Below are 23,520 nucleotides of genomic sequence, written 5' to 3'. Positions count from 1 at the left end.
GGAGAAATATCTTATGAAGGAGACTTCCATGGCAATTGCAACAACAAAAAATTAACAAACAGGGCATAATTAAACTGAAGAGCTTCTCCACAGCTAAGGACACAACAATCAAAGCAAATAGATCACATACAGAATGGGAAAAGATATTTGCATATTATGAATCTGACAAAGGCTTGATAAGCAGGATCTATAGAGAACTCAAATTAAATCAACGCAAAGGGCTAACAATCCCATCTATTACTGGGCAAGAGATATGAATAAAATCTTCTATGACGAAGACAGATGAATGGATAACAAACATGAAAAAGTGCTCATCATCCCTAATCATCAGAGAAAAACAAATCAAAACCACCCTGATATGTCATCTAAATCCAGTAAGATTAGCCCAAATCACAAAGTACAAAAGTTTCAGATGCTGGCCTGGATGTGGACAGAGGGGAACGTTTTTACAGTGTTAAGCTGAAAACTAACATAGCCTCTTTGGAAAGAAGTATGGAGAATCCTCAAGAACTCTACAAGCAGAGTCAAACAGTGGGCACAATGTAGGGATGTGTGGCACACCCTTGGATGCAGGACGTAACTACAAGGGGGACTTTACTTAACAAATACAAATATTATGACTTGGTGGTTTGTATCTTCACATTAACCTAAAATAAAGAAAAAGAAAAAGATCTCAAAGGAGTAATCTAAATTTATGCCTCAGGAAGCTGGAAAAAAAAAAAAAAGCCCGAAGTTGGTAGAAGGAAAGAAATAGCAGATTAGAGCAGAAATTAATGAGAAAGGAAATGGGAAAATATAGAAAAAATCTGTAAAACTAATAGTTGCTTTGGGAAAAGAAAAACAAAATGGACAAATCCATAGTAGACTAAGATTCTAATGCAATTAGAAACAGAGATAGTACAACTGATGCCACAGAAAAAAAAGGATCATAAGAGACTACTGTGAACAATTATACAAACTGGATGACCTATGAAAATTCAGTAAATACCAAGCAACATGCAACCTGCCAGGACTAAACCTTTAAGAAATAGAAAGTTTGAACAGATGTATAAAAAAGTATGGAGATTGACTCAGTTATCAAAATCTCCCAACTATAAAAGCCCAGGCCCAGATGGCTTCACTAGTAAATTCAATATTAAAGAATAATTAATGGCAATCTTTTTCAAAGTTTTTTAAAATGAAGAGGAGGGATCATTTTTAAACTATGAATTTGGCATTACTCTGTTACTACAGGGAAGAATGCTACAAGGAATGAAAATTAGAGGTCAATATGCCCAATAATTGTAGATGTAAATATCCTTAATAAGATGTTAGTAGATTCATACAAAAACACATTAAATGAATCATTCACCATGACAAATGGGATTTATCCCTGGGATGCAAGAATGGTTCAACATACAAAAATCAACTAAGTACACTAAGAATACACAATAAAAATCATGTGATCATCTTAATAGCTTCAGAAAGAATATTTGACAAAATTCAACACCCCTACATAAACATTCTCAACAAACTAGAATAGAAGGGAAGTACTTCAACAAAATAGTGGCAGTATATGAAAATCCCACAGCTGTTATCATACTCAGTGATGAAAAGCTAAAAGCTTCTCTAAGATCAGAAGGAAGATGAGGATGTTCACTGTCACCTCTCTTCAATGTAGTACTAGAAGTCCTACTAAGAGCAATTGGGTAAGAATAACAAAAGGGCATTCTGAGTGAAAAGTAAAATTGTTTTTCTTTGAATTATATCTTATATGTAGAAAACTCTAAAGACTTTATAAAACCTATTACAATTAATAAATGAATTTAGTAAAGTTTTAGGATATAAAATTAACATGTGTAAGTGAGTGGTGTTTCTGTACACTAAAAAGGAACTATCGAAATAAGAAGTATGAAAAACAATTCTATTTACAGTCACACCAAAAAGAATTAGTACCTAAGAGAAAACTTAAACCAGGAGGTCAAAAATTTAATATACTTAAAGCTCTAACACCTTGATGAAAGAAGTTAAACATGACACAAATGGAAAAAATATTCCTTGTTCATGGATAGAAAGACATATTATACAAAATGTCCATACCAGTTAAAGTGATCTACACAATCAGTGGAATCCCTATCAAAATCCCAATGACATTTTAAAGAGATAAAAAAAATTTCTAAAATTCGTTTGGAAACAGATAAGACCCTGGATAGTCAAGTGCAAGACTAGTCAAGTTCTTGGGCAAGATTGATAAAGCTGCAGGCATCACACTACCTGCCTTTAAATTATACTACAAAGCCAAGTAATCAGAACAATAGGTGCTGGGATAAAAACAGACTGATAGAACAGAGAAAAAAGCCCAGAAATAAATCCACATCCATACACACATTCGGTCAGGTAGTCTTTGAAAGGGCGTCACCAGGTGGGGAATGGATAATATCTTTAATATATGATATTGAGATAAATTAATTTCCTTTTATAGAAGAAAACTGAACCTTTATCTAATACTAAAAACAAACATCAACTCAAAATTGATTGAAACTTAGATGTAAGAAGTTTTTTGTCTTAGAAAAAACAGAGGGAAAACTCCATGACATTGGTCTTGGCAACCATTTCATAGCTATGACACAAAAACATAGGCAACAGAAGTAGAAATAAACATATGGCATATAATTAAACTTAACAAGCTTCTGTTCAGTAAAAGAAATGAGCCAAAAGAAAATACAACCTACAGGATGGGACAAAATATTTTTAAGTTCTATATCTGATAAAGAGTTAAAATTCAAAATATATAAGGAATATATAGAACTCAATACCAAAAGTACAAATATCTTGATTTCAAAAAATGGGCAGAGGACCTAAACCGACGTCTCAAAAAGAAATTCAGGCTCGGCGCCTGTGGCTCAAGTGGCTAAGGCGCCAGCCACATACACCTAAGGTGGCAGGTTAGAATCCAGCCCAGGCCCGCCAAAAACAATGACGGCTGCAACCAAAAAATAGCCAGGCGTTGTTGTGGGCGCCTGTGGTCCCAGCTACTTGGGAGGCTGAGGCAGGAGACTCGCTTGAGCCCAGGAGTTGGAGGTTGCTGTGAGCTGTGATGCCACAGCTCTCCACTCAGGGGGATAGCTTGAGGCTCTGTCTCAAATAAATAAATAAATAAAAATAATAAAATAAAAAAAAAAAAGAAATTCAGATTGCCAATGAGCATATGGAGACACTCAACATCGTAATCATCAGGGAAAGGCAAATTAGAATTACAATGGGATAACTCCTTACACTTGTTGGATGCCTATGATTAAAAAGACAGGAGATAAGTGTTAAGTAATGGAGGGGAGAGAACCCTGTTGGAGGACTGTAAATTAGGACACCCATTATGGAAATTACGGCGATTCCTCAAAAAATTAGAAACAGCACTACCTTATCATTATCCAGCAATCCCACTTCTGAGTTTTCAATAGATGAAGAAAGTGTAGTATGTGTATACAGTAGAATATTATTCAGCTTTCAAAAAATAAGGAAGGAGCAGCACCCAAGTAGTGACACCAACCTCTCAGATTCCCAGAGCCTGGATCATCTCTGCGTCCTGTCCCTAAGTAACTAGTGCCCCAGATGAGCCACAGGTCAGCCATCCCTGCCCTTCCCCAGAGCAGGAACTCACCCAACAGCTCAACTCCAGAGAAGTTGCACATGTAGGAAGACTGGCTGCATAAACCTCTGCAGCCTAAGCTACTGAGGCTCTGCAGGTGCAATAGATACTGACTGTAGCTGAAAAACTTCAGAGAGTAAACTAATGCACCCACTCAGACCAAAGATAACATTCTACCCAATGACACCCTAGGAAACAACGGCAGCTATAGGTTAAAATCTTTCCCCATGAAAGCCACTTCAAAAAATTAAAGGCAGCAACATTTCCACCAGATGCACACATCAGTGTAGGGATACAAAAAATGTGAAAAAGAAAGGAAATATGTCACTATCAAAGAAATCCAATATTTATTCAGTAGCTGACACCAAAGAAAGGAAAATTTATGAATTGTTTGAAAAGGAACTCAAAATAATAATCCTAAGGAAAATCAGCAAGAAACGAGAACATACATAGACAATTTAACCAAATCAGGAAAATAATTCATGATCTAAGTGAGAAATACAATAAAGTGATTGATAACGAAGAACGACATAGAAATCTTGAATGTCAGGATCTGCTTCTGACTCCTCTTGTCAGGGCCCGGGACTGGCCAGGTCTCGGTCCTGGCTTAGGCAGGTTCCGGATGCGGACAACTAAGCTACCTTGCTCAGAAACAGTTTCTCTTAGGGGCTTGAGGGCTTATCTACTTTAGCTGGAGAGAAAGAGTGTCTTAGAATAAAGCAGTCTTCTTAGAACAGATAGATCTTAGTCTTTGGCAGAGCTTGGTACTCTGAGAGAGATGCCGTGCTGGTGTTCTGCAGGCAGGAGAGGAGACAGTCAGAGTAAGCGGGTCTGTGATAGAATGCACGTGCTTTTTGACTGCCTTCTCCTCCAGCAGTACAAGGCTGAGCTCATGCCTCTCAACACCACAGGTGTAGAGACTGCCAGTTCACCAATGCTCTCATCTTGTGAGCTCTCTCATGCTAGTTAGAACTAAATCTCTCTCCATGCCCTTTTCACCAAGGTGTTCCATTACAGGTATTTCTTATAACTCTCACTCCTCCTAGCCATAGGCTATATGGGCTGCTACATTTCCCCCCTTTTTTATATACAAACAAAATAATTTTTAATGCGGTAAGGGCAGTTCTTCCTGTTATCTAGCCCTTTTCTTTCTAGGCAAAAGATGGTAATTGTCAGAGTTCAGAATTCCAGGTATGGGCTCTTTAAATGAGGAAGCCCAATACAGATGTAAACTATTAGCTCCTGCTAGAGGAAAATGATGATTATGATGTTAATTCCCTTAAAGGTCTTTTTAAACAGAAAAACTGTGAAATCTTTTCTGAGAGAATTTACCATTTCTTTAACTGTAGCAACTTTCCTTTGATATTTACTTAACGGACAAACAAAAGATAACGCTTTCCTTGCAAGCAAGGATTTTTCTCTCCCTATTCCAAAGGTTTTGCTATTCATGGTCCCTAAAGTCCACCCTTCACAGATTTCAAAAGACTGTTAGTCCAGGACTAATGGTTCCACACTTGGCAGTTCCTCTTGTGGAACTGTTACTCGTGGTCCACAAAGTACCACTCTTCACAATTCCTCAATAGCAGACTTTTTCCTGCTTTCAAGCTCTTTTCCGGCGAAATTTTTGCTAATTGAGTCCAGACTCCTTTTTTTCAAGTGGAGTTTCCTAGCACAAAGGTGCTTTAACTCTTACTCTTCCCTCCCTTTGTTCTCACCTCTTAATCTCCCAAAGGCTTCATTTGCTTCTGAGTGATACTTCCCCTTTGGGCCATGTCCAGTCTCCTTAGCTGGACCCGGTTATAGTTCACAGACACTGATGAGAGGTCGGCTACCCCTTCACCACGCAGGATAACCTCATATTCCACAAACATATTTAATCTAATTATTCTTCATTGTCATCCATTGGTCTAATTTCCACCGTTTTACACACTGAGGCACCAAGCTGGCAGAGTGCTCCCATGGCATAAAATTGAATTGTACTGTTTTTCCAAGAATTTGAAGTGGAAAATAAAACTTTTTTCTTTCATTTACCAGTGGGTCCTGATTCTAGCCCAACTGATCATTTCCCTACAGTAAAGGTGTTCCATCTCTATCAAATTGATAACGGCATTTGTTTGCCCAATGAAAGCCTTTTTTACACTTGGGACATAGACTTGGAAGTTACATGCTCTTTGTTCCTTTTAGCATTCAGCATTCTTTTCCCTTTTAAACTCTTTTCTCTTACGGTCTAGCTTCCCACATTTATGGCATTTGATGTTAACTGGGGGATTTACCCTCTGATCTTCCAGCTGCCCAATTTGAGTTGTCCTGTCAATATAGCATTTATCTGCTTCTACTATAAGATTCATCTGATGTCTCAACTGTATTTCAACTGCTGTATCTCATTTGCCATGATTTTTCTCTACTGGCTTTTTTTTTTCCTTTCGGCCTTCTACTTTTTACAATCTTTCCTTTTCAATTCTTAGAACCTTTGGCTGCCTTAAAGAGACAGGAGCTCTTTAGCTGTTTTTTACTTTGGAGTCTTAGTTGTTTTACTAATTTTACTTCCTCTATTTCTTTACTAGCCTCAATCTACCTCAATTCTTTTCTTTTTAAACAGAACTCTTGACTGCCAAAGAGGGAATCCGGCGTCAGTCTCTCAAAAGCTACTTCCTGCTGGTATTGGGCAAAGATATATGGGAAGGCAGTTAGAAGTTCTCTTCCCTAACTTAGTAAACTCTTGCAACCTATTCCCAAACTTCTCTCTTTGCTGTTTTACCAGCTTTTCTCACCCCTGAGGCTAAAGACTAATTTACTAAAGGTTCTTATCTCCTAGTTCGATCTTTTCTCTTTCCCTCTTGTCTAAAGACTTTTTTCTCCTTTTTTTCTCCAGCCGCTTCACAGAAGAGGCTAAAAGATTTTACTGGCTTTTTCCCCCACACTAGCAGTAGTTAGAATTTGGAAAGAGAAAACGTAGGAGAGAGGAAAAACCGAATGAAAAAGGCCTGCTGTTGGCGGTCTTTCTTAAATATTTCTTTTCCCTCTAAGTATTTCTATTTCTTTTTTTTCTTGTTTGCTAAAGCTTATTTCCTTCTTGGTCCACATTCACTGAATCCTGCTCACAGCACCATTTGTCAGTGGCGTTCATTATCCTGCTTCTGACACTACTTATCAGGTCCTGGGACTGGCCAGGTCTCAGGCCCAGCTTAGGCAGGTTCAGACAGGGAAACTAAGCTACCTGGCTCAGGAACAGTTTCTCTTAGGTGCTTGAGGGCTATCTACTTTAGAAAGAAAGAGTCTTAGAGTAAAGCAGTCTTCTCAGAACAGATAGATCTTAGTCTTTAGCAGAGAGACACCGTGCTGGTGTTCTGCAGGCAGGAAAGGAGACAGAGTCAGAGTAAGCGTGTCCGTGATAGAATGCGCATGCTCCCGACTGCCTTCTCCTCCAGCCTAATATAAGGCTGAGCTCATGCCTCTCAACACCCTGCCAATTCACCACTGCTCTCATCTCGCGAGCTCTCTCATGCAGACCTAAATCTCTCTCCATGCCCTGTTCACCAAGGTGTTCCATTACAGGTATTTCCTATAACTCACTCCTCCTAGCCATAGGCAATACGGGCTACTACACTTGGAACCAGAGAATTCAATGAATGAAATAAAAATTAACTCAAGAGCTTTAGACTACATAAAACAGAAGAAAGAATTTCTGAACTTTAAAACATGCTTTTTGAAATAACCCAGTTTTTATAAAAAGAATAAGGAAATGAAATATTGCAGGAACACATTATATGAACAAATTTTTGCATTTTGCAATTTTCAGATGAGAAGAGGTAGGAAAAATCATGGAAAGACTATTTAATGAAATAGTAGTTAAAAACTTCCTGTATCAGCTCAGTGCCCATTGCACAGGGGTTATGCCGTAGGCCACATACACCAAGACTGGCAAGTTTGAACCAGGCCCCAGCCAGCTAAACAACAATAGCAATAGCTGGGCGTTGTGGCAGGTGCCTGTAGTCCCAGCTACTTGGGAGGCTGAGGCAAGAGAATCACTTAAGCACAAGTATTTGAGGTTGCTGTGAGCTATGACGTCACAGCAATCTCCCGAGAGCAACATAGTCTATCTCAAAAACAAAAACAAAAAAATTTCCTGTAACTTAGGGGATATATCCAGACATTAAGATCCAGGAGGCTCCAGTGTTCTCAAAAATAGAAAGGTTCTCTCTGAGGCACACCTAGTCAAAATGTCAAAAGTTAAAGAGAGAATTCTAAAGACACCAAAACAAATGTGTCAAGTCATCTACAAGGGCTCTCCATTAAATTAACAGCAGATTTATCAGCAGAAACGTTACAGGTCAGGATTGAATGGGATGATATGGTCAAAATGCTGAGAGTAAAAACTATTACTCAAGAATGCTATACCCAACTAATTTATCCTTCAGAAATGCTAAACAGTCTCCAGACAAGCAAAAATTAAAGGAATTCATCACCACTAGACCAGCCTTAAAGGAAATGCTTAAAGGAGTGCTGGGTCTGGAAGTGAAAGGTTGACACCATCATGCAAACATGGGAAAGTATAAAATTCACTTATAGAACAGACATACAAACGGAAGGAGAAAGAATCGCACCCTGTCATGACAGAAAACCACAAAACTGCAAAAATAAGTAATAAAATGAAAAGAAACAAAGGAAATATAAAACAACTTAAAAGACAAAATGACAGGAGTAAATTCTTGAGTGTCAGCAGATTAAATTTCTAATTTACAAGATGAAATGGTTGAATAGTAAAACAAGACCCAATTGTATGATGAAGAAACTCACTTCATCCTAAAGACACACACAGACTGAACGCGAAGAGTTTGAGTAGTAAAAGAGGGCATGCTTTTCTAATTCCAGTTACTAGAGGGAAAGTTTCAGCCTTCTCCATTCAGTACAACATTGACTGTAAGTTTATCACATATGTACTTTATTTAAGTATATTCCTTTTTTTTTGGTTGCAGTTTGGCCAGGGCTGGGTTTGAACCCACCACCCTCAGTATATGGGACCAGTGCCCTACCCACTGAGCCACAGGTGCCACCCCAAGGTGATGGGTTCTTGAATTAGCTTGGTTGTGGTAATCTTATCATTTTGCCATGTATATATGGTATATTGAAACATAAAGCTGTACACCATGCTCCCACCCACACACAATTTTTATGTAAGTGATATCACAACAAAACTGTTAAGAAAATGTGGTATGTGTATAAAATGCAATGCTACTCATTCTTTAAAAAGGAAGAGATTGTACAATATGTGACTACTTAGATGAAACTTGAGGACATTTTGCTAAGTAAAATAAGCCAGTGCCAGAAAGACACATAGTACATAATTCATTCCACTTATATTTAAAATGGCTCATAGAGTCAGACAGTGGGTTGTTGGTTACCAGGGCCTGTGAGGAGGCCGAAATGCAGAGTTACTAGTTTAAAATTTTATTAAAGAAAGATGAACAAGCTGTATCTACTGTAAAATATTTTAACTGTAGTCAATACTAATGAACCCTTAATTTTTTTTGGCATCAGAGCTCATGTTAAATGTTTTTATCTTTTTTGAAGTCAGCAATCTCTTGGGGCTTCCGCTAATGTTGAGTGAGGTGCGTAGACACCTCAGTGCCTTTCTCTCAGTGTCTTTTTACCTGGAGTAAGGAATGCAGACATGGAGAGTCACCACTTTTCTTCCTGCTTGAACATTTCTATCTCCATCCCCAGTGGGCTTTTTGGTCCCATATTAGCCAGTGGGCTCATGCTGCTGGGCACAGGTGCACCAGCCTGGATCAATGAGGAACTGAGCCTTCTTGTTGGGGAGGATGCCAGATCCACCCTGGCCTCACTGGCCGCCCTCTGGCAGCTGTCATTGATATCTTTCTGTTTCCCAGATGTGAAGATCTTCTTGGTATCATTACTATCTTTACTGGAGTCCTCTGGTGATTCTGAATCACTGCAGAATTAAAATCCATATTCAGTACGTCATTCACAGTTCATAGAAGGTGGATATCATCAGAAATGGTGTATAAGTACATCTGAAAATCCTCTGTTCTATGAAAGCAATGAGAACACTGGCAAAAACTGTCACAAGGTCAGAACTTTGGAAATGAACCAAAGATTTGCAACAATCTAGGAGTGTTTGTTTAAGAAAAGCAGCTAAATCTCAGGAAGAATGGCAAACCTGAAGTAGTTTTACCGTGTTCTCATCTTCTCATCTCCTCAGCTTCATGGCAACTTTGGAAACCAACAAATGATTAGATTACCACAACCAAACAATTACAGAGAAAACCAGTAGCCTGGTAGCCACTGGAGGGGTCAGACTGCGGTTGGTACTCTTTAAAGGCCCCATTCTCAGGAGAGTTTCATTGTTTGACCTGTCTGGAAGTTCCATGGAAAGCCCCACTTTAAGATGTGTCTTTATTTGATCTAACTCAATGCCAAGTGTGAACGCACTTGCAGAAAATAATCAGAGGCAGTTACTATATCATCGCTGCCTTAGGCAGTGATAGCATTTGAGGAAAACAACAAGATAACCAAAAAACTTGAAGGAATGACATATCCATAGAGTGCTTTGAAAAGCTCTGAGAAAATTCTAGGAATTTGAGAAGACCATGATCATGTAAAATTAGTTCAGAAAAGTTACTAAACAAACAACATAAAAAACAATCAGCAAAAACAGCAGTCTCTGATAGTGGGCAGGGGCCGGTAGGGAAATCTGATTCCCCGTGTGGCCACGTTAAATTATTCAGTTCTCAATAAAAATGTATGAGACATAGAAGAAAACAAGTGTAGTTTTTCTACATGCAAAGCAGGCGATCAACAGAAACTGTTCTGAGGAAACCTGGACGTTGGTCTTCTAGACAAAAGCTTTGTCAGCTATTTTAAACGTATTCAAAGGACGAAGTACCTCCAAATAACTAATGGAATCTATGAGAACAGTTTCTCACTAAATATAGAACACCAATAGGGAGACAGAAATTATATTTGAAAATCCAATCAAACAGAAATTTCTAATTTGAAAAATACATAATTGAAATGAAAAATTCACTAGAGGGGCTCAACGGCAGATTTGAGCAGGCAGAGGGAAGAGTTAGTGAAATTGAAGCTAGGTGAGTTGAGATCATCCAGTCTGAAGAAAAGAATGAACAAAAGGATGAAGAAAATGAAGAGGGCCTCAGAGGCTACGAGACACCATCGGGTACATCAATGTACGTATTGTGAGCGTTCCAGAGGAGAGGAGAGAGAGGAAAGGAAGAAAGGATGTCTGAAGAAATAATGCCTGAAAACGTCCCAAAGATTTTCATTAACCTACATATCTAAAAAGCCTACTTTACTCCAAGGTGGATAAACTCAGAGAAACCCATACTGACACACATTATAACTAAACTGTTCAAAGCTAAAGATAAGCAGACAATTTGGAAAGTACCTGGAGAAAAATGATTTACCATCTCCAAGGGATCTTACACAAGATTGCCAGCTGAATTTTCATCACAACTGAGGGTGGTCAGAGGCAGTGTGATGGCAAAGTCAAAGGCTAAAATGAAAAGATGAGAATTCTGTACCCATCACAGTGACAGCACCTGCTCTGCCCTGGGCCTGGAGCCTTCTCATCTCCGTGCCTGTGTGCCTCCCTCCCGCCTCCCCTGCTTACAGCACACAGAAGTCCATAACTATCTTGCCTGCTTCAATTTTCTTCATACTTATGGGTGTTACCTTTGACCTGCTCTGGATGTCTTTGCTTTCCCTAAATAGAATGGGACCTCTGTGAAGGCAGGGATGTTTGAATCATTTGTTCACTGCTAAATCCCAAGCACTTAGAACAAGGCCAGCACATATAGTCCTCATGAGCAAGTGAATACATGAATGAATGAATTATGATATTTAAATTGTTGTAAATTATTATAGACTGTTAGTGAGCTCTTACTAGTTGCAAGGTATGACCTGGACTGTAGTTTTATTCTCATTTTGCTGATGAAGGACAGATATGCAGACCACTTAGGCAAGTTGTTGTGGTCCTGTTGCTGCAACTGGCAGAGCTGGACAGTTCCCTTGGAGTCCCAGCTCTAAGCCCATCTCCCCTCCTGGGTGTTTCATGTATGTCTTTTGGATAGGGGTGTTGGGAGTGGTCTGAGTTCAGGAAGTCCCAAGTTAGAAAAAAGCTGAGAACGTATTGAAAAAAGGTGAAAAATTGACTGTGACCTTGTTAAGAGGTATCCTAGAGATAGAAAATTTTTCCAAACAAAAACTTATGAGTTTTCTTCATTTCTCTAATATTCTGCAGACAGCATGTTTTCATTTTATAAGAAGAGGAAATAATAGAGAATGTATTTTAAAAGTCTTGTTAGCTCCAGAAAAAATAGTTCTGTTCTGTGGGTGGACCTTGTGTTGTTTAGGTTGACTGCAGTTCTGTGTTAAATGGACACCTGGTATGTAGAGGCACAAGAGAATGTATTTCCTGCCCTCACTGCAGACTGAAGGGTGAGGTCAAAGACACCATCCCTTTCCATGGTGAAGCTTTGACACCACCCCAGGGCCTCGTGGCCACCTGCCTTCAGATGGCAGAAGGGGAAGAACGGAGTATGGAGCATTTAAAAGCATGTGGCTTCTGCCCAGGGCTGCTTGTAACCTTCCCAGGAAGGAAAGACAGGTCTAGTGGAGATTGGGTGGTCCACCCTGTGTGGAGTGAGGGATCAGCCTAGGGGATGATGGCAAGCTCTGAAATGGCCCCACCATTTACTCACCCTGTGGATGTCCTGTGGCTTTTCTGAGCCTCCGTCTTCTCCCTTATAAAATGGGAACAATTCCAGCATTTCCAGCCTGCCTTGAAGATTAAATGGGGTAGTTTATGCTACAGTGATTTTTAGATATAAATGTCTAAAATATAAATTGGGAACAATTCCAGGCATTTCCAGCCTGCCTTGAAGATTAAATGGGGTAGTTTATGCTACAGTGATTTTTAGATATAAATGTCCATACTACTGTAGGGATTCTTTCCTAATAACCGGGAGGAGGGCCCTGGCACCCCTTTCTCTTGCAGCATCCTGTTTGCAGACATCGTGGGCTTCACAGGCCTGGCCTCCCAGTGCACTGCCCAGGAGCTGGTGAAACTCCTCAATGAGCTCTTTGGCAAGTTCGACGAATTAGCCACAGTAAGTGCAGTGTTTTGCTTTGTTCAAGTTAAATCAGAATCACTTCTGGAATCACAGTATGTCAGATGGACTAGGCTGATTGCTAAGCAGTTCTTCTGTCAAGGTTACAAATCACCAAGTGCTTTTAGCATTACTGCTTGTTGATTCTTTTCCTTGTACCTGAGACTTGTATTTACCGGATAGGAGAAGGCTTGCAGGAGCACAGCCGCATGCCTGCGCATAACGGCTTCCAGGTATGAGGCTGTTGCACGGGCCACACGTAGATCCAGGTCTGCCCTGGGTGCCACCATGCTGTCTTCGGCCCCGTGGCAGAGAGAGGTGGAACTTGCAGCCCCTTGTTCTGCAGCAGCCTTGGCTTCTGGAGCAGGCCTTGTTGTGGGCCCGCTGCCCTCCTGGTGTTCAAACCTGTCTATGAGCCAGGCTGCTAACCATTCCCAATGCTGGGCGCTGGCAGCAGCTGCCCTTGCCCTTGGCAGGTTGTGTACTAGGTTTTTAAAGACCGTCCTGAGACTGCTCACATCTGCCAGCTAAGACTTGCTGAAGGTTGGGCCAAGGCCGTGCTGTTTGGATGCTGAGACAGACAAGCCAGCCAAACCTCGGTGTGTGGCAAATACTCCCTCAGCTGCTGTGGTGCTCCTTCCTATTGTGGGCCCTGGTCTGGGGTCTTGGAACCCCTTTGCACTCCTGAAACTCAGCCATGTGGGCCATGGGCCCTCAAGGAGCTGCTGGTGTCACATCTTCTCCCCCTGGGTCTGGGGCGCCAGTTGCAGAAGCTGAGAGACTGTCACGCCCCAGGGGAGCACATGCTCTGAGATACCAGTATCACCCTTCATTGCTCTCTAGTGCTGATGGGGCATTTGGGAGGAATTGTCCTGCCCACAGCAGCCTCCCCCAGAGCAGAAGCTAAGAACACACCCTTTCAGCAGGTGGCAGAAATCTCCCTCTCACCCATTTATCTGGTAAATCCTCCCTGGGATTTCACGCCTCTGTGCAAGAAGCACTTTCTTCCAAAGGACAAGGGCACAGCCCTGGGAAGTCTCTCTTTTCTGAGGAAGGAAGGGGAACAGAGGGTCAGGGGTGGAGGGAGCCACCTACCCATCTGGGACACCCAGTGTTCCTGCCCTGAGAGGGCACGGGAGGAGCACAGTGAAATGGAGCCAAGTTCGAGCACAGTCAACCTGGTGGAGGTTGGTGGGGCACTGGGGCCGTGTGAAAGGAAGGGGCAAGGGGGTCTGTGTAGCCAGTCAGCACCTTTCTTGAGTGAGGCAGCAATGGGAGCTGCTGGGGGAAGGAGTGGATTTCCCCTCAGTGAAGGGGAGAAGGACACACCCCTGCCAGGGTCTGGCTTATGCAAAGAGCCCTGCATATTGTTCTGAGCTCAGGGCAGGCCTGAGTGTGGGATGCCCCTGTGGGCAGAGCAGAGCCAGGTGTTGTCACTCTTGCAGCATGTGGCAGCAGTCTAGGGGACCCACTACAAGTGGAAGGAAACTGGGAGCCTGTTGCAGATACCTGGGGCAGGAGAACAGATTGAGGTGGGGGAGGAGGGCAGGCACAGGGGATTTTGGACACTTGTCCCTTTGGGAGGTTCCTGTGGGAAGTTCAGGGCTTGAAGTCGAGTCGCACACTGTCTACTTTTCTATCAGGTCCGGCAGCACTGCCTTTCTCATGTGGCACCCTGGCTGTCACCTGAGCCAGTGTTCTGCAGGACCCCATTTGGGAAAGCCTGTATTGCCTTTCCTGAGGTTGAAAGGCAGCTTTCCATTCAGGATGGGAGTGCTTTCTGGCCACTATGACATTCCTTTTGGGCCCAGGGGGCTCTGGTTGCAATGCCCATGCAGCCTTGTCTGGGCTGTCCCCTTGGCTTGTCCCCCTGGACTGTGGTTGTGACTGTCTTCACACAAGCTGCTCTTGCCCTCTGGGACAAGGGCACTGGGGTCTTTCTTCCTGTCAGGCACAGCATAGAGGAGGTGGTAGGGTGTGTGTTTGTGGCCTGTGTCCAGTGTGTGTGTGACTCACAGAGGGCAGAGCTCCAGGCCCTCTGCATTTGGATCAAACAGTGTGCTTTGCACGGAGGCCCAGGTGCGCCTAGGCTCCCAGGAGGGACTGATAGCTGAGGGCTCACACAGATGCTGCGAGTGGCATTCCTGGGCCTGCTTTTTGCCTGCTCCCCTCCAACAGATAGCAGATCATCTCAGGAGCTTCTGGATGAAGGGCCTTTGCTCTCTCATGAGCTTCCACTGGGCCCTCCATCCCGACCATACCATCCTGTCTTCATGGCAGCCCTAAGGTGAGCATCACTGTCTCGAGGAGACAGAAGCCATGTTCGGTCAGCCCAGGCCCCAGTGCTGCCCTGCTGGAGACTCCCCGGGCCTGTCTCTGTGGATCCTCTCTGCCCAGCAGGGAGCTGGATGCCTTTGACCATCACTCACCTGGCTGGCGGCTGAGGCTGCCTCAGTAGGGTTTCTTCTGGGCTGTCCTGTGTGCGTCCGCCAAGTGTCTGAGCCTCTTGGTATATAATCCCTGCTTCCCAGGGCAGGCAGTAGAGACCCCCAGTCTGTTCACTGGCCCAGCTCCTTCTGCTGTGCTTTGCTAGTCAAAACAGGAGCAAGGCCTGTCAGATTCCAGGGCTGGAGAGACAGACCCTCCTCTTAACAGGAGGGCATGGCTAGGAGGGTTGCTGTGGCTACTCCTGGAAATGCCATCTGTATTGTCCTTGGGGCACATGAGGGGCTGTGGGGCTCCATGTTCTCTTCCTCTTCATCGGCTTCAAACATGATTCTGGCCCTCTTGCTTTGCTGTTTCTTTCTCTGGTAAAGAAGTGCTGGTGTGGCTGCCAGGAGAGGCTGAAGGTGTCACCAGGAGCCACTGCTATTTGTGGCACTGTGCCATTACTGCACTCCTAGTCCCCGGCATCTGCTGTTCTGTTATATCTGTACCACGGCCCAGCAGGCATGGCCTGGGCTCTCTGGACCCTCTCAGGGCATTACGTGCTCATGCATCTCATGTTTCCATGTTCCAACAGCTCCTCAAAACCTACTTAGCTCTTTTGCCAGGACACTGAGTCATGTCAGGGCACTAGCCCACACCTCGATCAGGAAGCATGCACATGCTTCAGAGAGTGAGGGATGCTCATGGCGGGGACATGTGGCAGGTCGGGGCAGATAGAGGGAGAGGTGTTGGGCTGAGCGAGTGTGTGCTTGTACTTACACGTGTGAGTGAAATATGAACATGCATGTGTATATGCATGCGTGAATGCAACGTATGTGAGCCTGTGTGCTGGCATCTGCATATGCAGCTGTGTCTATGTGCCTGGCACAGTGCAGGAGACATGAGTGTATACATGTGTGTACTGCATATGCTTGATTGTGCATGTACACATTTGTGTGTCCCAGTGGGTCTCTGTCCTCTCTCTTGGGGATGTTTCTCTTGGTATCCTTTGGCAGCACAAAGTGCATTCACCTCATGAGAAAAAAATGAGCTGACGTGATTGTGTGTCAGGGGACTCTGTCCTTTGTTCACCTTCCACATATACACAGATGTGTGTGTTGCAGACACTTGATGAAACACAGGGCCTTGCACTCTGAGATCCACCTGCCCACTGACCTTTGCAGGATTGAGGTGTTACCCGACTTCCAAGAGGAGGAGACTGAGGGTCAGGGAAGACCAGCTACTTCCCACATCCTGCAGCTGCTCAGTGGCTCTGGACCTCTCAGCTTCGAGGAGAGAGGTCTCAGCCTGGGACTGTCTGACTTGATCTGTGAAGGGCAGTCAGTAACTGTTTGAGGCTTTATGGGTTACAGGTAGTCTCTGTCACAACAAGCTCTGTGACTGCAGCACAGAAGCAGCCACACAAATGGAGAAATGTGTGGTTGTGTGCCAATAGAACTTTACGAAAAGCATGGGTGGGACCACTGGTCTAATCCAAGGGGCTCTGAATGGAGTTTTGTTTGTTCTAAGACACCTCGTGCCTGCCCAGCAGCTGGGTGGCGGAAGATGTGTCAGCCTCTGGGTGGTGGGGTGCCCTGGGAGTCAGCTCCTGACCAGGCTCTGCTGCTGGCTGCCCTTGTTCCTGCGGGCGCTGTTTCCAGATGGCAGAGTCTACGGCGCTGGGCAGAGACCAAACATACTATTACCTCTGTAAGGTGCCTTTAAGTGACCCTTGAATTCTGCCAGCCAGGAGCTCCAGAAGGAACACAAAGGACAGAACTGTATGGGCAGTCCCTGGCTGACCAACCCCCCAGCAGCATAAACAGCATTTCCAATAGTGTAAACCTGCCAGATAACAGCATTACCAATCATGTAAATTACTGGGTACCAGCATTCCCAATAGTGTAAACCTGACGGGTAACATGCCAGCTCATTTTCCAGGAGCATTTGGTTTTAGGCTGAAGAGAGTATTTCCTAGTTTTTAGAAACATTGTTATAAATGGGATCCCTCCGGGTGTGAAGCTGAGGAGATCTGGATTAGGGACCTTGCCAGCCTGGTGGAAGGAGGATGAGGCCTTGTCCAAATGCACTAATGCTACCTCAGAGTGACTGGCCTCAGGGTGCAGGGGGCCCCCTTCCCCATAGTGTGTGGGTGGGTGGGTGGGACACATATTGGCCCTCACTTGCTTTACAGAACTAGGCAGCGGGGAGGGATGGTCAAGCAGACACAGGTACAGGAGGCGGGGATGTGGTGAGTGTGGGTAGATTTGGGCCTGTTTCTTCTCTTGATTCCTGCCCTTAAAGTTGGGGAGAACCATCCAAGCCTGGGTTGGAAATTTTGAGTTGCCCAGCACCATGCAGTGTGGGAAGGCTCAGTTGGGATCTTTGTAACATCCCAGCCAGGATATGATGTCATTGTCATTCCGTGTAGGAGTGAACACAGTGAGGCTCCTGTGGGTAACACAGCTGCCTGGATTGGGCAGCCTGCCTCCAAAACCTGCCGTCCTTCTATGCCCCCAGGCCATCTTCTCTGTAGTGCCTTACGCTTTGTGCCTCTGACCTTTCTCTGGCTTTCTGGGGAATAGGGTGCATCCTGCCCAGCTGACATTGCTCATCCTGGTATCATATATATTTTAGCAAGGCAGTGGCCTCCTGCAGGCAGCTCATACACACACATTCAACTTGGCTTTCAGTCTCATTGCTGAACCTGGATGGAGTATGGCATATGGCAGTCGTCCCTGTGTTTCTAAGTGGGACAGTGACAGTGCTGTGCCAGCATGTCCACTCCAATGCCTTCTGGACTTCCTGGCCTGTGATCTGAACATGGGTGACCTCAGGTACCCTGGGTGAGGATGGTCCAAGAAAGGGCTGGGGCAGCTGGCACAGGGCACTCACTGGCTAGCAGCAGCTGAGCTGGGCTGGGAGCAGGATGAGCAGTGGGAGAGCCAGCTTCAGTGTGGATTTCCACAGGGCTCAGCTTCCTACACAGGTTCCAGAATCTACCTTGGGAAGCTGGCCATGGGGAGGAAGCAAGATGGGAGTGGCTTTGGAGCAGGCACACACCGGACTGGCTTTGACTCAGGGTGCTGAGTGTCCTGTGGGGTGGAGGGACGAGACAAAGCTCCCCAAGGCCCCTGGCGCCTGCTGTGCACTTGCACAGCTGAGGCAGCCCCAGCACTCCTCTGGGCAGCGGCTCTATTCTGTTTCTCAGTCTGTAATTGAGGAGCCATCATCACTTCACCTGGGGCACAACAGGGTGGATTCCTGGGCCAGACTCAGAAACATTCCTCTGGGGAGCCAGAATCTGTGTTTTACTAAGTGCCTTGGAGTTTTCCAGGCCAGAATCTGAGAGCCTTTTCTCTAAGAGCATGTGCTTATCAGGAGACCCCAGGGCCAGGGAGCCGGGTTCCTGCACATCCCCACCCTGACTCCATGGATCTTCTCACACCCCAGCCTTCTAGCCAGCAGAGCCTCTCACTTTCCCACTTGAAGACTTTGCTCCCACCTTGGTGCTTCTGCCTCAGTGCAGCCCCTCCAGGGCCATGTGCAGTTTACACCATGCAGAATGGAAATGTGCCCTTTTGTACGTGTGTCCTGGGATCCTTGCAGCCTCCTGCCCGGGGGCGAGAGGGGGCAGTCCCTGGGGGGCAGGGGAGCATGCGAGAGCCATGACAGCCTGTGAGCCGCATATTGGTGTCTTCGGGATAATTGTTTATTGAAAAATAGTTCTCAAATGTGTGCATTTCATGGAAGACTTTGTGACTTCAGAGTGCATCTGAGTTCTTCTAGGGAAATATCCTTCACCACAAATGTTTTTAAACCTTTCACTGTCCCTCTGTCCTCCCACTCTCCATCCGTCTCCCTTGTATCCAGGGAAATGCTGATCTACTTTCTGTTACTATAGTTTGAATTTCCTAGAATCATATAAATATCAATACGTATGTGGAATGATGCCATTGTCTCTCTTATCTGGCTTCTCCATGTGTTAGTAGTTCATTCCTTTTTTCTTGCTTAGAAGTATCTCATTGTGTAGCTGTACTAAAGCTTGTCATGTGTTCACCTCTCCAGAGACATTTGGGTTATTTCTCAGTTTTGGTTATTATAAATAAAAGTGCTGTAAAGATTCATGTATTCATCTTTGTATGGATATGTGTTTTCATTGCTCTCAGGTAAATACCTTGGAGTGGAATGGCAAGAAAATAAGGTAGATGTATGCTTAACTCTTTAAGAATCTGACAGTGACTTCCAAAGTGGTCAGTATTTCACGTTGACATCAGCAGTGTGTGAGTTCCAGTTGCTCCATAGCCTTGTCAACACTTGCTGTGGTCAGTCTTTTCAATGTTAGCGATTCTCATAGGTGTGTGGTGGTATTTTGTTGTGGTTTTAATTTACTTTTCACTGATGACTAATGTGATTAGGTATTCTTTCCTTGCTTATTGGCTATTCATATATCTTCTTTGGTAAAGTGTCTATTGACTAATTTTTAAATTCGGTTTATTGTTATTGTGACATTATGAGAATTCTTTGTATGCTATAAATACAAGTCCTTCATCAGATACATGATTTGTAAATATTTTCTCCCATACTTTGGCTTGTTTATTCCTTTAATAATATTGTTACAAGAGCAGAAGATTTTCGTTTTTATGCAATCTGATTTATTGTTTTGTTATTTATGTCTTATAATTTTTGTGTCATACTTAAAAAATCTTTGCCCAGGGTGGCGCCTGTGGCTCGAAAGGGTAGGGCACCGGCCCCATATGCCGCAGGTGGAGGGTTCAAACCCAGCCCCGGCCAAAAACTGCAAAAAAAGCATCTTTGCCCAAAGTGCTATAACTGTCTGTTAGTTTCCCAAGGTTGCTGTGGTGAATGACTACAAACTTGGTAGCTTAAGACAACAGAAATTCTTTTTTTTTTTTAGCAAATATTCTGGAAAGTATAATTTATCCATATTTTAATGGCAATATTAATCACGTGAATTAGTATAGGTAGTATCAAACAGTTAAAGATAATATTTTTTAAGATGACAGTAACATGTCATCTTTTTAAATTTAATTTTTTGCGTTTTACTTTTACTAACTTTTTTCAAATTAATATGAGTGTATAAACAACAAAAATCTTATAGTTTTAGAAGTTCAAAGTCTAAAATCAGTATTACTTGGCCAAACTCAAGATGTTGGCAGGACCATACTCCATCCAGAGTTTCTGAAGGGAAATCTGTCCCTGACCTCTCACATCTTCTGTCCACTATTGGATCCTTGGCCTGTGGTCGCCTGGCTCCCACCTCCCTCCACCTTCACTCGGCTGCCTCCTCCTCCTTCCTCCTGGTTTCTTCCTGTCCCCCTCCCTCCTTTTCTCCCTTCCTTCCTCTACATGTGTGTAAAATTTCCTCCTGTCTCCTTTCTATAAGATGCATGTCATTATATTTACATGAGTTGGGATGATTATTTTTTGTTGTTCAGTGTTCTGATTGTGTAGGATCTGTGTAGGTTTGTGTAGGTGATGTCACCTCTTTTATTTCCTGATTTTGGTAATGTACCTTCTCTTTTTTTTCCTGATCATTCTGGCTAGAGATTTATCAATTTTATTGGTTTTCTTAAAGAACTTTCTTTTGGCTTCATTGATTTCTCTATTTTCTATTTTATTAATTTCTTTTCAGATCTTTATTACTGTGTTTTTTCTGCTTACTTTGGATTAAATTTGCTCTTATTTTTATGGTTTGTTAAACTGAAAGCTGAGACTATTAGTTTGAGATTTTTTTTTTTTTGTCTATTAATGTAAACATTTGATTTTATTCAGTTCCCTTGAAGCACTGGCTTAACAGCATCCCCAGATTTCTGATATGTTGTTCTTTTTTTTTTTTTTTCAGACAGAATATCACTGTGACACCCTCTCACAACTCACAGCAACCTCAAACTCTGGAGCTCAAGCAGTTCTCCTGCTTTAGCCTCCCAAGTAACTAGGACCACAGGCGTCTGCCACAACGCCTGGATATTTTTTGTTGCAGTTGTCATTGCTGGTTAGCTGGCTGAGCTGGGTTCAAACCTGCCAACTTCGGTTTATGTGGCTGGTACCATAATGACTCTGCTATGAGTGCCCAGCTGATATGTTGTTCATTTTTATTCAGTGTAAAATACTTTCTAACTTCCTTTTTGATTTCTTTTAGATTCATGGGTTATTTTGAGATGTGATTTAGAGATTTTTTCCAAGGATATTTCTGTTTTGATTTCTCATTTAATTCTATTGTGGTCAGAGAATATATTTTTTATGATTTGAATCCTTTTAAATTTATGTCCTAGAGCAGTGTTTTTCAACCTTTATCGTACAGCTCATTTGAACCTATATTTAGACATTGTGGCACACTTAAATTATGTTGATCAAAAAAAGTAAAAAAGAAAAATGAAAATATTGTGTTTTTAACGTCTTTCAAAAATAATTTAATTAATGATCTGAAAATTTTTCATGGCACACCTAAGATCCTCTCACAGCACACCAGCATGCCGTGACATGTCAGTTGGGAAATCAGTGTCCTAAGGTATGGTCTGTTTTGGTAAGTGGCCCATGTACACTTGGAAATAATGTGTACTCTGATTTTGTAGAATTCTTCTGTTAGTAGGTATTCTAAGTATATCAGTTGGTTGATGGAGTTATTCATGTCTTCTGTGCCTTTACTGATTTTCTGACCACTTGTTCTCACAACTGTTGAGACATTAAAATATCCAACATAATTGTGGATATTATAATCCAACATAATTTCCTCTTTCTGTTCTGCCAGAGTCGGTTTCATGTATTTTTTAAAGCTCTGTTATTAGACTCTTAAACAGTTGTTTGTTATATGTCCTTTTGATGAATTTACTTTTGTTATTAAGAGGTGACCCTTTTTATCCTGGGAATATTCTTTGAGTGTTAATCTCATTTGCCTGATATTAAGATAGCCATTCTAATTTTCCTTTGATTATTGCTAAAAAATACAGATGTGTCTTATTGACTGTAGGGGGTTGGTTCCAGGATACCTTATGGATCCCCCAAATCTGTGGATATACAAGGTCATTATATTTTATAGTTCAAACTATTATAAATATTATAATAGTTAAATAAATATTATAGTTAAAACTTTTATTAAATAGTTGTAGTATTGGCATATAACCTATGGGCAGGTGTCCTTAAACTACAGTCCGCGGGCCACAGGCAGCCCGCCGAGGACATTTATCCAGAGCACTGGGTATTTTTGCCACGCTGCCTGTCCTGCTTAGCAGCTGACTTGTCCCAGGGCCCGAGGTATTAAAAGGTATTAAAAGTAGTATACAGATTATTTCAAGTATTGGAGGCTGGATGTGGAGGGCAGTCTGGCCCTCCAGGGGTCTGAGGGACAGTGAACTGGCCCCCTGTTTAAAAAGTTTGAGGACTCCTATGCATTTCTCTCACATACTTTATTTTTCAATTTTTATTTTTTTTGAGAACAGGCATCTTTTTGTTCCCCTGGCTAAAGTACTGTGATGTCATCATAGCTCACTGCAGCCTCAAATTCCTGAGCACAAACAATCCTCCTGTGTTAGCCTCCTGAGTAGCTGGGACTACATGTTTGTACTGCCATGCCAGCTAGTTTTTCTGTTTTTTATAGAGCCAGGATCTAGCAGTTTTGCTTAGGTTAGTCTTGAACCCCTGAGCTCAACTGAACCTCCTGCCTCAACCTCCAAAAGTGCTGGGAATACAGGCATGAGCCACCACATCCACCCCCCGATACTTGAAGTAATCTCTATAGTACTTTTAATACCTAATGCTGTGTAAATGCCATGTAAATAGTTCTTGTCCTGTATTGTGTAGGGAATAATGACAAGATAGTACATGTTTAGTAGATGTAGTCGTCATGGGCATATTACATTTTTGAGCCATGGTTGGTGAATCCACAGAAGCAGAATCTGCAGATATGGAGGATGAATTATACATCTTTTCTATTCTTTTATTTTTAGTCTATTTGTGTATTTTATTTAAAGTTTGCTTCTAATTGGGTTTTGCTTTTGTTTTTTATCCACTGTGACAGTCTCTGCCTGCAGTTGGGGTGTTTAGACTGTATGCATTATTGATGTGGTTGGGTTTAAGTTTGTCTTCTTGCTGTTTACTTTTGGCTCATCCAATCTGTTGTTTGATTCCTTTTTTTCTTTTCATCTCTTTATATATATTTATTACATTTTGTGATTTCATTGTCACCGCATTTGTTGTAGGATAACTCTTCATTTGGTTATTTTTGTGTTCTTATTAGGACATATAGTTGATATTTTTTTTTTTTTTTTTTTTTTTTTAGAGACAGAGTCTCACTTTTTT

At 42.7% G+C, this 23,520-nt stretch overlaps 1 protein-coding gene across 1 annotated transcript in view; it reads left to right on the top strand.

Annotated features, from left to right (window-relative positions):
• Positions 1-23,520, top strand: part of ADCY1 (adenylate cyclase 1) — a 156,298-nt gene that overhangs the window by 54,777 nt on the left and 78,001 nt on the right. The window contains exon 4 of the mRNA XM_012810057.2: positions 12,663-12,774. Coding sequence (XP_012665511.1) covers positions 12,663-12,774 — 112 coding nt within the window. The remainder of the gene's footprint in view (positions 1-12,662; positions 12,775-23,520) is intronic.

This window comes from Otolemur garnettii, unplaced genomic scaffold (assembly GCF_000181295.1).
Source record: "Otolemur garnettii isolate 467f Iridium unplaced genomic scaffold, OtoGar3 scaffold00123, whole genome shotgun sequence".
Classification (NCBI taxonomy): domain Eukaryota; kingdom Metazoa; phylum Chordata; class Mammalia; order Primates; family Galagidae; genus Otolemur; species Otolemur garnettii.
This window is presented reverse-complemented; position numbering and strand designations above follow the sequence as displayed.